The sequence below is a fragment of the Mustela lutreola genome, chromosome 1 (genome assembly GCF_030435805.1).
Source record: "Mustela lutreola isolate mMusLut2 chromosome 1, mMusLut2.pri, whole genome shotgun sequence".
Classification (NCBI taxonomy): domain Eukaryota; kingdom Metazoa; phylum Chordata; class Mammalia; order Carnivora; family Mustelidae; genus Mustela; species Mustela lutreola.
Window position 1 is genome coordinate 6912383 of NC_081290.1, and position 16756 is coordinate 6929138.

The window sequence follows — 16756 nt, forward strand, 5'->3', positions numbered from 1 at the left end:
TGCAAAGATGTGGTCTGTTTTCCAGGAAAGAGAACAGTAACCTTCATAGCTCCTAATTAAGAACAATGACCACAGTGTATTAGTCCCTTCTGTTCCTCCATGTGGAAAAATCATTGTATGGCCTTCCTAGAGGACTTTGCCCTCATCGGGGAGATTTCTCTCCTCACAAATGGTCGCCATAGGGCCACACTAGAAGGGAAAGGGAGTGGAGTTCTTGTAGGAAAGGACATGTATCTATTTCATAAAAACCTGAGTCTCAGGCTCAGAAATGATTTTGAAGACCACAGAGTCGACATTATCTGGGAGCTTGTTAGAAATGCAGAGAGAGCAGTCTCCACTCCAGAGTGGAGTGTTGGCATTTAAACAAGACCCCCAGGGTCCTCCACAACACCATTGACATACAGACATCGGCAGAGTACCTTCTAGCAATGGAGAACTCACCCTGTACAGGATAGCCCATTCCATAGTCCTTTCTTTCTTTTTTTTTTTTTTATTCTCAATTTTATATCTTTATTCCAGATTTTCTCCAAATCCCAGACCCGTAAGTACAATACATACAGAGCATTTCCACTTGGATGCCTCAGATGCACATCACATTCGATGTTTACTACTGAGCGTATATATTTAAAAGTATGCAGTCTATATTGCTGTCATTTATTTAGGTATTTTATTTTTTTATCTTTGAAAATGTAAAAACACTTAATTTTTTTATATAAATTAATTTATTTATTTTCAGAAAAACAGTATTCATTATTTTTTCACCATAGTCCTTTCTTGGATAGCTTTGATTGAGGAAAAGTTATTCTTTGTATGGTACTAAAATTTGGTCCTAGCTCAACTCTTTGGGGGTCATATTGAATAAATCTAGCCTGTCTACCCCATGATAACACCTTAGATATATAAAGATAACCTCACAGCCTCCAGTTTCTCTAAGCGAACATTCCCAAGCCCTTCACCATCCTCTTTATGACATGGCTCAGTTTCTTATCATATCCCAGGGGTCTTTTCCAAATATACTCTAGTTTTTATAAGGTTCCCACTCTTGATGGTGGGTTTCAGAAGGTCCACGTAATGCCGCAGATGTGATCTAGAAAATGACAAAGAGGAAAGGATCACCTCCTACAACCTAGACCCTACATCTATTAATATGATCTGGGGCTAAAATTGTCTTTTGGGGCAACCACTAAGTCCTTTCATGCATTTCTGAAAATGTGTTTGGTGTCTTCTGTCCCTGCGCCCTTGGACTGAAGAATCGGACCTGACATTTACCTCTGTTATCACGTATCCGATCAGACTCCATCTCATCTCCTCTCACACTCAGAGACGGGTTTCATCCAGATTCTATCATTCAATGTATTTGAGTTCGGGAGCCCAATATATGGTCTTGGTTTTCTCTGTTCAATCATCAACCCATTCGACAAATAATATTTTTTAAAGATTTTATTTATTTATTTGATAGAGATCAGTAGGCAGAGAGGCAGGCAGAGAGAGAGGGGGAAGCAGGCTCCTTGCTTGCGGAGCAGAGAGCCCGATGTGGGGCTCGATCCCAGGACCCTGAGACCATGACCTGAGCCGAAGGCAGAGGCTTAACCCACTGAGCCACCCAGGCGCCCCTCGACAAATCATTTTTTAATATCTACTTGGTCCTCGTCCCTAGGGAAACAGAAGCAGCAAGACATCCCACACCTCCGTCCTCATGGGATTTCGTGGCTTCGAGAGGCGGTATTTGCTCTACGTGGGAGGGTGGGGTTAAACACAACAAGGCATAGTTGAATGTATAGCAGGTACCTGAAAGGCTATGCATTATAGTCTCATGATCAAAGTACTGAGGCAAATTAAGTACTCAGTAAAGCAAAGATTTACCTGGTTAATGAAGGCTACAGTCACATCCACCTTGAAGGCTGATTCAAGGAAGGAAAAGCCTCCCCAGCACTTCCCAGCCCTGACTCCACCTTCAAGTCATCTAGAAACCTTTAAAAATCACTCCAAATCTTATCCCAGACCGACTGAATGGAAAATTGGGGTTGGGGAAGGAACCAGGACATCAGTATTTTAAAAGTGCCCAGAGGTTCTCACGTGCATCCAGATTTGAGCGCTGTTGCTCTGCATGGCTCTCGGAAGCCGGCTGTGTGCTCTTCTGGTCGCCGCAGAGGCTGGCTTAGCTAGCAGACCCCATGAGCAGCTCTGGGTGAAGATGGTCTCCCACCGTGGGTGTGGGTCCAGGGTCAGGAGCAGCTGGTGTGGGACCCCCTGACTGAAGCTGCCTGTTGCAGCTTGACGGTGTGTTAGAATGTGCTGGAAAGTCTGCTAAAGTAAGACTGGGCATAAGCTTCCTCGGCTTCCTCTGCTAGCAGTCAAAGTACTTCTCATATGTACTTGTGCAAGATACAAGTTTGCACTCTAGAAAATTCTGTTCTATGAACTTCCTTGGCAGGATTTATATGTTCTGGTACATTTTTTAAAAAAAATCTACTTACTTATTTGAGAGAGAGAGAGAGAGTGTGCACATAGGGAGAGAGAAAGGAAGAAACAGACTCCCCACCAAGTGGGGATCCTGAAGATGCGGGGTGTAATACGGGACTCAACCCCAGGATCCTGGGGATCATGACCTGAACTGAAGGCAGAGGCTTAACTGAATGAGCCACCCAGGCACCCCACGTTCTGGTGCATTTCTATGTCTCCACCAAACATAACATTTTGTGTTTTCCTGGCATTTGTTCGAAGCAACGTAGGACAGGAGAAGCAAGTATTGTTTATGTCCTGAGCTGGAGGAATTTTTATAACGAAGACTGAGCAGATTTTAGATCTCTGAATAACAAAATAATGTCTGAGATAAAAGCCAGCACAGAAGATGTGATAGAACTGAATGAAGTTTGTTTAGTTAGAATTTGATATCTGCCTTTTATTTTTCTCTGACAACAATTGTAAGTTTTTAACCAGTAGATTGAAAAAAAATAAAACTGACATGTACAAGATTTCAAATGCTAACCTGTCTACAGAGCTGGCTTTGTTTGTCGTAGGGGTTCACTGGTGGTTAGGAATTCACTGATCTGCGCACCATAGACCTGGCCCCAGCCAGCTCTGGGAGCTTCTATATAATTATGTGCCAAGAGGGGCAGTGTGGTTGGCTGCAAAGCCAGGGGTAAGCAATTCTCTCAAAACAAATCCGGAAAACAGACTGTGGCGCCCTGACATCATGTGCTGTAAAGTCTCTTACACAGAAAACACACAAAACCACAGAATTCTTTGCCAGGAGTGTTCCAGGGGGTCAAGGGAACGCCTTGTAGGGGTTGCTTTCTGACAGAATCTTAGGCTTGTCTTAGAACACTCCAGTGGCAGCAGGTAAGTCTCGAGGGGTCTGGAGGGAAGTGTCTGTCCTCTAATCCGTGGACTTTTTCTGGATGTAGTGAACGCTCAGGCCTCACGCGGACCTGGAGCGATTCTGGGGGATTCTGGGGGACGTAGCAGATGCGGTGGTCGCTAGAGTAAGAGCAGCGTGTTTGTGTCTGAGAGTGGGCAGCCAGACCCAGCAGAGCAGGAAAAGACTTTTGGAATTTGTGTATTTTAAATCCCTTACTTCAAAACTTGTTTTTTAGTGAGCTCTATAAGGTACATAGTGTATATGTCATGGAACATGCCTAAAACTGATAAACGATTAAGTTATAAATTTCGTTTACAGTATGGATATGTGGTACGGGCTCAAAGGGTTTCGTGGATTACACGTGTGGTGGAAACAAACAAACAAACAAACAAACAGTCAGGGACCTGAGGTGAGCTGCTCTGTTGACGAGGCCTCCTGGGCTTCCAGTTCTTTCTCCCTCCTGCTCTGCCGTTGCCATTTTGCTGGAGGGAAAAGGCAGACCCAGAAGCAGCAAAGTGTGTGGCTAAGAAAGACTTTTCCTTACATGTCTTGCTGCGTCCAGCTCAGAATGACGAGGCAGTAGCCCTACGGTGCGTTTCTGCCTCTGCCGGACGCTGCAGGAGCGCTCCGTTTAACAGCAGAAGAAAACAGACCAGTCCCACACCTGCAGACCGGTCTGACCATTTAGGAGCCAAAAAGGACATTGTGCTCAGGTTGTTTAAGGTAGCTTTTCTTTTCATTGTTTGTTTTTTTAAGATTTTACTCATTTCTGTATTTGAGAGTGAGCATGGAAGAGAGCGAGCGAGCCCGAGACAGGGAGGGTCGGGGGACGCGGCGACTCCGCGCGGAGCAGGCGGCCCGGGACCGCACTGGGGGCTCCGTCCAGACTCTCAGGGACCATGACCTGAGCCGAAGGCCGAGTCTCAACCAACGGAGCCATCCAGGCGCCCTACTGTAGCTTGTCTAAAGTTGTTCCAGCCAAGCTTTTTTAAAAAACTATCGGAGGAAGGCCGGGTGGTTTAAATGGTTAAGCTGCTGCCTTCAGCTCATGCATGATCCCTGGGGCCTGGGATCAAGCCCTGCATCGGGCTCCCAGTTAGCAGGGAGCCTGCTTCTCCCTCTCTCCCTGTCTCTCCCCTGCCTGTGCTCTCTCTGTCTCTTTCTTTCAAACGAACAAATAAAATCTTTTAATAAAAACAAACTATTAACAGAACAGGTAATTTAAACACATGCCAGTTACTTATTTAAAAGTTTACCGTTTAATGGTTCTTAAAACCCATTTTGTAGCATGTTTACAAAGAGCCAACGAGACTGCCTCATTTGTAATGAGAGTTTAGTAAGGGTTTGTTTTGTTATTATTTCATTTGTTATTATTTACTCTTTTTTAAAAAATTTATTATCATGACATAGCTCCTCACTTGGCCTAACTTTCCTGAGATGGTTCTCTAGACTTCTGGAAGGTTTTTGGGAGAAATCTCTAGATTTCTGGTCGTTCTTTAGATGTAGGGACCCTGGGAATGTATTTACCTCTATTCTCTCTCCAGGCGAGACTGGTTTCAATTCTCATTGTCCCCGACCCAATGTGGGGGCTTCCTTGTCCCCGAGACAGACCATTCTTACTGAGCAGGTCCCTTGCAACGTGCTCGTACCAGCAAGGTTGGTTTTCCTGACTCAGAAGGGACCCGAGGAACTGGCAGACCCGCTAAGCCTTCAGTATCAAAGATGCTATCTTTCATGTCTATGTCCTGCCGCCTTGCACAGCGCTCAGTCAATGTTTATGGAATTGAATTGATAGGAGAAGCAGTGTTAATGCAAAGGAATGGTTCTATGAAGGCGGAATGTCAGACAATATCCTTGGGAGGGGTGGAGGGGTCACCTTTGGGGGTCCATATCGCTCAGCCAGTACAACAGAGTGGTAGCTTCATCTGTCTCCAGAGAGTCTGTCCAGCTGCCTCTCCTCAATTCAGGTGACTGAGTGGTGAGTGGGGAGTGGCCCCCCAGGGGCAGTGCTGGTCAGGAGGGTGGCGGAGGACGACACCAGGCCTCATCGGAAAACGAAAACCAAAGTAGTCGTTGTCATAGTTCATGACAGAACATCGGCTCGCAGGGGCAGAGCTGCCCCAACCCCTGGGACTGCGCCACACACAGAACCAAGGGGCCCGAGGAGCAACCTGGCGGCCCGTGTCACAGCCTGGCTCCTCCAGCACAGTGCCAGGAGCTGGCTGGATTCAACAGCAGTCGTCCCTGTCTCGCGGGTCTGAAGGCTGGTGCCACCACGGTTGGGTGCTGGGGGAGCTCCTCCCGGGTTGCAGGCGGCCGCCTTCATGCTGTATCTGCCCACGGCAGAGGGAGAGAGTGGGAGCGAGAGCAGGCGGTCTCTCCAGTCTCCTCTGATAAGGCTCATCTGACCGCGAGGACCCGCCCACACCACCTCATCCCGACTTCATTCTCTCCCGGAGGTCCGTCTCCCGATATTAGCACCTGCAGGCAGATGAATTGGGGGGAGCAGAATACAGTCCACAGCAGCCTAAGAACTTGGGCTGGAACAGTGATGGTCATTTCATAGCAAGGACTTGGGGCAAATTATTCAGCTGCACTGTGTCTCAGTGTCCCCACCTGCCAAATAGGAGTAGAAATACTCCCTCCATCAGGGCGCTGCTATGAGGCGCGAACCAATGCAGTTAAAGGAGTTGGCAAGTGTGAGACACAGCGGGGGTTATTTTTATTATTGGCTATTGTTCCCTGGGGAAGTCGGGGCCACTAGACACTTGATTTTTTTTTTCTTATATTTTATTTATTTATTTGAGAGAGAGCGCACAAGCAGGTGGAAGGAGCAGAGGGAGAGGGAGCAGCAGACTCCCCACCGAGCAGGGAGCCCAACGCGGGGCTCCTTCCCGGGACCCTGAGATCATATGACCTGACTAAAGGCAGAGGCTTAACCAACCAAGTGCCCCCAAACAGACATTCGATTAGGTGGAAGGCAAGCTAAGCCCTGGACTCACAACAAGCACCCACTTTAGCTAAGACGACATTTACCAGTGGCCTCAAAGTTGGCAGCAAATGACCTGGAAACAGGAGCTTCCAGCACTGGGGCAAGAAGCACTGGTACCTCCACCTGTCCGCTCTGTTCTACCCACTCCCCGGTGCACAGCACTTGGCTTCCTCTGCCTCCGCTGGACCTACCCGCTCCCCACTACTGCCCACCAACCCCCCAACTGCTGCCTTTTCTTAGCATCTCTCTTTGTCTCTCACTTTTTCCCTTCTCATGGTTTTGCTTTTGTATAAAGCAAATTTTTTTGGCTTTTTGGGGGGGAGCAATTTTTTTTTTTTTTTTTTTTTTGGTAAAAAAAATTGTCTTCCCACCTAGACAATTGCGCAAGGGTCTGTTCAGGACGGTGTGCTTGCCGGCTGTAGGCAGTTTGTGGATTCTCTCCGCAAACATTTAATGAGCAGCCGCTGTGAGCAAGGAGTAAGGCAGCAAGCAGTGCGGGCAGAAACGCCTTCCTCGGACTTCATCTCTCCAACAGACTACGAGTTCCTGACGCCAGGCCTTCCCTGTATGGGCCCGGTGCCCGGCTCAGAGCGTGGCAGCAACAGTAACAGCTAGACCGGAGGTGCCTTTGTGTCCTACGCACTATTTTAATGACCTCATTCAAATGTCCTAACCACTCACAGAATAGCTCTCAACGTTACCCTCACTTTATAGGTGAGGACGATGAGGTACGAAGAGGCTAGAGCACGTGCCTGAGTCGCACAGCGAGCAAGGGTCAATGTCAGGGCTTCAGACTCAGCCAGGGCTCTACTGCTTGCACGGTACACAGTCGGTGCTCAATAAAGACGGACGAGACAGCATCGATGCATGTACATGCCCATGTTTATCTGCAGGAATAAAAATTTCTCTCATGCTTTCAGCACCTCAGCATGTCCCAGTGTGTGCGTCTTCTGGTCTTTCTCCACGGAGCTCTCGCACTTCTGGCGGTGAGTAACCACCGGGGTTTTCCCAATTCTGCCCTTGCCGGGCTTCGAGATTTACCAGCAGGAACCCTGAGGCCCGCACCACTTGGTCTTTGTGGCATCCAGATTCGGATACTCTAGAGCCAAGGTTAACCGTGTCACTTGTCCCCCCCGACCCCGCCTTCTTACGCCCTTTTACACTGATGAGAGAAAAAGACTCTCCAAACTTCTGATAGGCAAGGGAAGCCATTTTATTTTACTCCACTTTTAATTTAATTTAATTTAATTTTATTTTATTTTATTTTATTTTATTTATGTATTTGAGAGAGCGAGCAAGCGAGAGAGAGAGCACGAGCAGCAGGGGGCTGCAGAGGGAGAGGGAGATGGATTCTCTGCTGAGCGGGGAGCCAAGGGCAACCATTTTAGATTCCTAAGACGACGTGACTGTAATCCTTGTGCACACCGACACCGACACCGACACGGACACCGGACAGCCGGACAGCCGGACAGCCGGCCCGTCCCGCACGCGCCATGCACCTGCTTTGCGAATGAGTAGCCTACAGGAGAGCATCTCGTCCTCTAGAGCTTGGTCAGTGCTCCTGCTCTCACATTCCTTTTATGATAAAACTCGGGATTCCTGCCTATATGCGAATGTAATCTCTTGAGCTTTTACAAGCTGTGAACAAAGTATATGACCCGGTAAACTGTGGAACATTTTCTTCCCCGAGAAGGCCGTGTTTCTCAGGCATGAATAAAACTCTCTTCCTTACGTTTCGAGGTTCTAAAGAGGTTTCTTCACTTTGCTCTGACAATATCCGCTCCCTCTTTCAAGAAAGGATCTACATTCATTTTTGGTAAAATGAGGGTGCTGAAACAACTTAGGAATTAGTGAATTTTCAGAAATGTTGGACTTACTTCCTCTTAAGGTGGGGAGAGAGAGGGACTCTAAATTAGATAAGGGGGAAGGCCCTTCTGCTCAAGAAGGTCTCTACAATACTTTCCACCTAGGACAATATTAGTTTTTCTTTCTTTCTTCTTTTTTTTTTTTTTTTAAAGATTTTATTTATTTATTTGACAGATCACAAGTAGGCAGAGAGGCAGGCAGAGAGAGGGGGGGAAGCAGGCCCCCTGCTGAGCAGAAAGCTCGATTTGGGGCTCGATCCCAGGACCCTGGGATCACGACCTGAGCCAAAGGCAGAGGCTTTAACCCACTGAGCCACCCAGACGCCTCTATATGGACTTTTCTATCAAGATAAAACCAGAAGAACACTGGCCTGCCTTAGCAATTACCAAGACTAGGTCACTACTCTTCCTACCTGAAAAAGATACAACAAATTAATATTCTTTGTTTTTCTATTTTTAAAATAATGTTCATGATATTCACTACAGAATTATTTATAATGGCAAAAAACAATCCAAATATGCACCAATGGGAAATCTTAATACAGTTTGGTTCAAGTGTACAGTGGTTTCCTGCACTAGATACTGCCAGGACAGCAGTCTGCGATGTATTGCCAGATGAGAACAGTGGAAAAGCAGTATCTACCGTGGGATCTCATGTGCGTGGAAACACACACACACGCTATGTTCTCGAGCACAGATACAGAAGCAGATGGAAGTGATCTGTAGCAAAATGTTAATAAGGACTGTGTCCGGACTGACGAGTAAGGACACTGAATGGTTTGAAATGTATAGCAGTACGTGTGTGTGTGTGTGTGTGTGTGTGTGTGTGTGTGTGAGTGTGTGTGTGTTTAGAGGCCTAGGAGAAGAGGCAAGAGGGGACTTACTTTCCCTGTATATCTTTCCCCTTCCCCGCATATCAGTATTTTAATTCATTTTTTTCCCTTAAAATCGATTTATGGAGGAACTAACTTTAATTTCTTTCAGATTCTATAGATGCTTTATTAAACAATTTAACTACATATATAAGTATGCGTGATCTAGATCTGTGTACGTGTGCATGTTTCCTGACCTACTAAAGGAGAGGAAGTTGGAGAGGGTTTCAAGTTAAAATCTTTCCAAATTAATTTTTCCTGCTTATAAATGTTCTACATGCTCACAGTAGAAAAGTCAGAAATAAAAAAGAACAAAGGACATAAAAACCACCCATCATACCACCGTACGGTGGGGCGCTTCCATCCAGACCTTTTCCTGTGCATTTGTTACCTCCCAGATTGGCGTGTTTCTTTAGAAAACAAGAAACAAAATCGGGATTTAAATTAACTTCTGATGCATCTCATTACAGTCTCTCTCCCAAAGAGCCTCCCACAGTGTCCTATGTCAGCAGTCATGTCACAGGTGTCACTGCATGATTTTACTTCATAACTTTGTACTGGTTAAAAGTTAAATAACCTATTTTTTAACACTACAGTCGTCCTCCCCTTGTCTGGGGGGCGGACACGTTCCAAGACCCCCCGTGGATGTCTGAATCTGCAAACAGCGCAGAACCCTCCATCTAGGGTCCCAATAAAAGAGACAACCGCAACAACTGATTGGACTGAAAGGGATGTGAATGTGGCCTCTCTGTCTCTCTCAAAACATCTCACTGCACATGATTCTCCTTGCTTCTGGTGATGACATGAGGTGATAAAACGTCCACACGATGAGATGAGGTGAGGTGAGTCACGTAGGGCTGACTGCTGAGCTCTGGGCATTCGTCAGAAGGGTGATCACCTGCTGCCCGGCCACGGCTGACCGCAGGTAACCGGACTGTGGGAAGCAAGCTCTGACTACGGGGGAGGGCGTGGGGGGGACCTACTGTAATCGTATGTCATTATCAGGACGCGGAATCACCACACATTTTCATAGACACTTGCCATTCAAGAACAGCCTAGCCAAAACAAAGGGGACGATGGTATCCATGTCCTTGATGAATGTCTTTTCCTACAATCAAGAACACATTCGTAGCTGCTTCTCTTTATAATTTCAATAACAAACTGAACCCGCTTCTTGCTCGGCAGGTCTTGCAGTAGGGCGTGATGTCAGTTCTAATCCAAAGCCATAGCTGGAGGGCTGGGGAGGGCTCTGAGAACGAACACGTTAAAAGCTACGTGGTGCATCACAAGAACAAATTCCTTAAATTCTCATTGATTCACACGGTAAATTTAAATCGTCAGGCTCAAGAACCCATTCAAAGGCTGTCACCGCCAATTTGCAGTTTTTGCTTGAAGAACAGTGTAACCCAAGTAATGACTCTTCTCTGCTTTGAAACAAGCGTCCCGAGGGAAGAGACACATTGTGATTTGAGAAGACACAGCTTGTCGGAGCCACTTTTAATTCTGTTTCCTGCTCTCCACAGAGAAGGTAGCAACTTAATACCCTTTTAGGAATTCTAGGAGAGGATGCATGAAAGAGAGTGAAGCTAAAAAAGAAAGGATTGAATTGGGGAGATTCCAGAAACAGGGGTAATTTCAGGCACCTGGCATTCTTCTCCCACTTGAGGGGAGCTTTATCTGTTCTCACACCCTGACTGAGCGACCCTGACTGAGCGACCTTGACCACCTAACGGAAATTCATGAGGAAAGCGGTCTCTGAATCCATTCAAGGCCATGATCATTATCTTTTCGCTGTTTGTAAAGTCAGAACATTGACATCTCCTCCAGCACCATGGGCTGCTTATTTTGGTTTTGTTTTCCAATCAGTTCTCTCTCATCAGCCATATTTGAAATGTTTTCCCCTTTTCTAGCATCCTGTGGGACACTTTTCAAAGTTTCTAACATACACTGCTAGAGAGTGTCCCATTTTCCTGCTCTTCTGATTACATGTATGGATGTGACCTAATTGTCTACTAGCCTGGTCTAAAAATATGCTGAACTAATTTTCCGAGTCACATTTGCCAATACCAGATGAGCTACTCCTTTAAGTTATTTTAAAATACTTCAAAATATATGAAAATATATCATCCGGCAATCTTCACAACTGTTCAACAAACTACTGGATACTGCTACAGAATGGCAACAGACAGTAGGTGAATGCCAAGGTCAAGTGCTCAGCTGAGGCCAATTACGGAGTCAGACCAAAGTACTCCGAAGCACAAATTATCCAATTTTTATAGGTAAGAATATTTTTCTTGGTCTTCACCCAAATTTGTTCATTCTTATATGGCCTGCACCTGGTCAAACACACCTCTGATGTTCTCAAGATAAAGATCTACTTGGAAAGCATCTGTGAGGGGAGTTCCAGGCTGTTCAGACACTAGACTGAAAACTAACTGTGGCTTTGCCACTTTGCCCGACAACAGTGGTTAAAACTAACTTGCGACTCTATGGCGGGAGCAGGGTTCAAATATTGAGGTATTATCTTTGGAATTGTGATTTTTGTAGTTTCCGAGCGAATCACTTTCCTAGGACGGCTGTAACGAATCACACAAAGTCAGTGACTTAAAGCAATAGAAATTCATTCTCCTGGAGGCCAGAGGTGAGGAATGAAGCCTTCAGCGGGGCTATGCTCCCTCCTAAGGCTTTAGGGGAAAATGCTTTCTTGCTTCTTTCCAGCTCCTGGTGGCTCGTAGGGTCCTTGGTTTGTGGCAACAGAATTCCAGTCTCCACTTCCTTCTTCATACAACCTTCTCCCCTGTTTCTCTGTGTCTGAAAACCCTCTCATTGGATTAAATACAAGATGAACTCATCTGAAGATCCTCAACTTATATGCGACCACCCTATTTCCCAATAAGATCACATTCCCAGATACTGAGGGTTAGAACTGGGCTGTCGTTTTAGGGAACACAATCCAACCAGCTATAGTGACCAACACATTGCGGGCATTACACCCACACTTCTCGTGTATCATAATGTGCTTCCTCAGAGGACCTGCTGGGGGGCCAGGGGTGGGCCACCCCACGAGATGAACATGGGTCATCTTCTAAGTCTATCAGTTTTCTAGATTTTTTTTTTTTGTTTGAGAAAAATTTAACTGACAATTTAAAACATGTTAATATTACAATAAATCTACTGCGGTATAAATACACAATTCACATGAATTTTTAAGATGAAATGTGTGAATCCAGCACATTTTTGAGCCAGGCAATACCTTTCTTGCTAGGCCTCTGGAGGAATAGCATTCACTCTTTTGCTGATGAGGAAGGTCGGAGCAAAGGTTTGGGCTCTACCATCACAGTTTCCATTGTGTGCCTATTCCTTACAGACATCCCTAGGAGTCTCTAATATATCATTTGTTTTTGTCAAGGTAGAAATTTCAGTAGTGGAAGCTGTAGGCTGCTTTATGCAAACAAATTACTGACCTAGTAAGTCCGTCTGCATGGTCACCACCTTGACCATCCGGGCTCTGCAACATCATTCTCTGGCTCTCATCCATTCTGGGGCAGGTGTGATCAAACACAAGGTCGTGTGTGATATTTAGAATTTGTACAAGTGATTTATTCAACATATATTTGTTGATCCATGGTATGGGGATATAAGAATGATCAAGAAGAAAACCCCACAGACAGTTCTTCCTCTTTCCAAGCAGATGACAGGCAGAGATAGAGGCACGTGTCTCCTCTCTGTATCTAGACGTAATGGCAAATATGAGCATACCTGCCCCCACTGCCCATTTATCTGACCGGGATAGTCATTGCTAGATGATCTTGGTGCTTTTTCCTGCTGAGCCCTTGGGTCAGTCTGCTCTGAATGCTGTAACAAAATACCATAGTACTGGTGGTTTAACAAACAAGGATTTATTTCTCATAGTTCTGGAGGCGGGGAAGTCCAAGAACAAGGTGCCGCCAGTGTGTTCCTGGTGAGGGACCTCTTCATGAGTTGCAGAGGAACAGCTCCTTGTTGGGTCCTCACATGGCAAAGAGAGAGAGAGAAAGAGAGGAAGCAGGCTCCTGTGTGTCTCTTCTTACAAGGGCATCAGCTGCGTTCACGAGGGCACTGCCCTCATGACCTAAGTATGTTCCAAAGGCGTTACTTCCAAGTACCATCACACTAGGGATGAGGGATTCAATATACGAATCTTAGGGGGACACAAATACTCAGTTCATAGCAGTCCAGTTATCTAACAAAGGACATCTGTGCTTCCTGTGTACCTTCTTTTTGGGTTTGTATCAGAAACGAGAGCACATTGTTTTAATCACCGACTTCAATAATGGTACAGTCGGAGCCATGCTTTTTATTGGTTTTTTTCATGAGATATTTTCAGCATCGTTATCCACTTAAATCCATCCAAGGGGCTGAAGACATTTTCAATATTATAAAATGTCACAAAAGGCCCCAGTTTGAAGATTTAAGTGGAAATCCCATTGAGTTCAAAAAAGGAAATTTTTGGCAATATACACACACAAGCCCGTCGAGGGGGGAGAAGATAAAAATCAGGTCAAAACCTGGCTGGCTGCTCCTCGGGGCCTGGCTGTGTGTGTGCACGCGTGTGCTGGGAGGGGGTGGTCTAGGGTTATGCACATGGGCTCCTAGACCACCTTGGACTGTCTCTGACATCCCAGAAGGGGAGGGGGCTGGAGCAAGGAGGCTGAGGTTGGCACTGGCGCAGAGCGGGGTGCGCAGACACAGCAAGAAGGGTGCGGACCCACGGCTGTGGTGAGAAGGAGGGATGGCCCTTGACTTGCCCCCAGGTCTGTCTGGGGTGTTCTCATTTTATCCAAGATATTGTATACCTGGGCAGAGCCACTAACTTACAGCAATTACTTTGAGTAGCTCTTCTCCGAGTGTAGAGCAGTACGGACCCATTTGGAAAGGAAGCCACAGACTGAAAGGAAAAGGAGGTTCTAAGACAACTGCATTCTCCTTTTCTAGAAGGGGGTGCTTGGTCTGTCAGACGAGAGCAGCGACAGCAGTCCTGGACCCAGGAAAAGCTACTACATCCTCCAGATGCTGGTAAGTCAATGCAGCGTATTGCCTTTCCAAAAAAAAAAAAAAAAAGGAATTCAGTTCCTTTGGATCAGGATTCGTCAAAGTGGCACTATGGACTTTGGGGCCGGGTAATTCACTGTGTCGCGCTGTCCTGGGCCCTGTAGGATGTTTAGTAGCATTGCTGGCCCCTCCAGGCAGCACCTCTACTCCCCACACGTGACAACCGACAAGGGCTCCAGATGTTGCCAAATCCCCTTGCGTGGCAAAATTGCTCCTGGTTTAAAACATTTGCTTTAGATCATTTGCAGGAGAAGTGTGTATTTGAAATGTAGAAACTTAACACAGTGGTAATGTTTGAGGGGCTCGTAAAACTTGAATGTGTCTGAATTCTTCAAACTTCTTGTGTATGGAACCTGAACAGAAATGTTTTGGATTCTGTGAGAACACTTTTTCCCCCCTATAAAATACATCTGTCATACTAGAAAAATTAGGTATTAGGCTAAATATAAAAGACATAAAGTTGAAACACTATCTAATACCATCCTAAAGGAAATCCTAAGACTAAAATAGCACCCACCACCAACAAAAATTAGTCATCTAGGCATAATGACTAGGATGTTTATAGGATCTAATTCCTGCCTGAAACGTCTACTGGCTTCCTCAGCCAACAGACCTTGGGCTCAAAAACATTTTTTACTTACATCTGCATGGGGCGCATATCCTTTTAATTAAATTTTTTAATTTTTTCATTTGAGAGAGAATGAGAACGAGAAAGAGAGAGGCCTGGAGAGGGAGAGAGAAGCAGACTCCTCGCTGAGCAGGGAGCCAGATATGGGGCTCAATCCCAGGGCCCTGACATCAGGACCTGAGTCAAAGACAGACACTTAACCAACAGACCACCCAGCACCGCGGCACTTACTCGTTCTAACAGGCGTGCGAGCGTGACAATAAACAGGTCAACAGAGAGAAGGAGGTTGTGTACAAACATTTAGGCCAAGTGAAAGGACACTGAAGAGCCCTGGGGTCTGTGTAACGAAGCACCGCTGTGTCTAAAACATTTCTTGGTGGGAACTGTCCTGGTATCAAGGCACCTGCGCGCTCAACTGAGTCATGGCCCCAGGGTCTTGGGATGGAGCCTTGTATCGGCTCCCTGCTGGGCGTGGAGCCTGGTGGGATTCATTCTCTCTCTCTCTCCCCCTTCCCCCCTCCCTGCAGCCCCCACCCCCACTCGTGAGAGCGCACTCTCTCTCTCTCTCTCAAAAAAAAAAAAAGAAAAAGAAAAAGGAAAAGAAAATGTCCTAGCGGCGTGTCGCACTGATCATAAAGAAAAACAGTACAATGAAAGGGTAGAAAACATCTAGCCCGTCCTACCCATTGAGTCAAATCGCTGGCGTGGAAATCACGCAGGGGGTGGGAGGCGGCGATCCGGACAGTGCGGGGCTCTAAGCAGGACAGTGCGGGGTTCCAAGCCTTGGTCAGGGCCTGGCGCGCTGATTCGGACCCATCCCCAGACCCGGGGCCCCGAGCTCTCAGTTTGTATCGGAGAGGACAGATGGCCTCAAAACGCAGGTGAATCAGGCAAAAGCCGAACCAGTGCCTGGATGCGTCACCCCAGCCTCAGGGCCCCCCTTCGCTTCATCTCCCGCAGGGGTCCCCTGTGCCCGACCCCCCCTCATCTTTCAGGCCACGGCTCTGCGCCTGGACACGGGGCCACCTGTGACTCGGCCTCTGTCCTTCCGTCCGCAGCCAGTCCAACGCGTGAAGGGGAATCCGGAGAATGCCGGCGCCGGGAACACGGCCGACGCGCCAGCTCCGGGGCCGTCCCGTGTCGGGGGCGCGACGGATACGGTGAGGCCCGCGGCCGGCGCGGTGGCCTGTGTCCAGCTGCCGCCCGCGCCCCGCGAGCCTCGACGCGACCCCGCCGCTCCCGCTCCGCCCTGGACGGGGAGCGCAGCTCGGGGAGGCCCTGACCCCGCACCCCCCGCCCAGGCCGGGCTCCCCGACAGACAGCGAGGGGCCTCTGTACCCAGGCACCCGGGGGACCCCGGCACCGTGGCGGCCAGGCTTCCCCCGACGCCCCGAGTGCTGCGTCCTCCGGGTCCCCCCACGGACGGAGCCCCGCGCAGCACCGGCTCCCCCGCCGCCCCCGCCGCCCCGGAGCCCAGAGGGGACGCGTGAGCGGACGGCGGCGCCCCTGCTCCGGGGAGGCCCGGCCCGTCTGTGCCGCGGTCTGGGCGCGGGGAGCAGCGGTCGCGGTCGCGGTCACCAGCCCCTCCAGGAAGGAAATTCCTCGGGAAAGAGTTTTCGCAGCCCCAGGAAGGTCCTGTCGCCAGAGCTCTGTGGCTCTGAGCAGTTTCTCTCACGGTTCCCTAAAAATAAACCAGTGCGGCTCTTAAATCATTGCTGAACTGTCTAGGATTTTTATGAAAAAGTCCATTTCGGGGGCGCCTGAGTGGCCGAGTGGGTCGAGCACCGGACCCTTGATTTCGGCTCCGGGGTGATCTCAGGGTTGTGGGGTCGAGTCTGAGGTCGGCTCTGCCCACTGGGGAGTCCGCCTGGGATTCTCTCTCCCTCCCCCCCAACACCCCCCTTCTCAAATAAAATCTTTCAAAAAAGGAAAAGAAAAGAAAAAACC

The 16756-nt window shown here is 47.8% G+C and overlaps 1 protein-coding gene across 1 annotated transcript; it reads left to right on the top strand.

Moving 5' to 3' along the window:
* Window positions 1–3129: 3129 nt before the first annotated feature.
* LOC131820118 (uncharacterized) lies at window positions 3130–16299 on the top strand. The gene is made up of 4 exons (XM_059155679.1): window positions 3130–3342; window positions 7274–7339; window positions 14065–14145; window positions 15868–16299. The coding sequence occupies exons 2-4, from the start codon at window positions 7283–7285 to the stop codon at window positions 16297–16299; spliced, it is 570 nt and encodes a 189-aa protein (XP_059011662.1). The 5' UTR covers window positions 3130–3342; window positions 7274–7282.
* The last annotated feature ends 457 nt before the right edge of the window (window positions 16300–16756 follow it).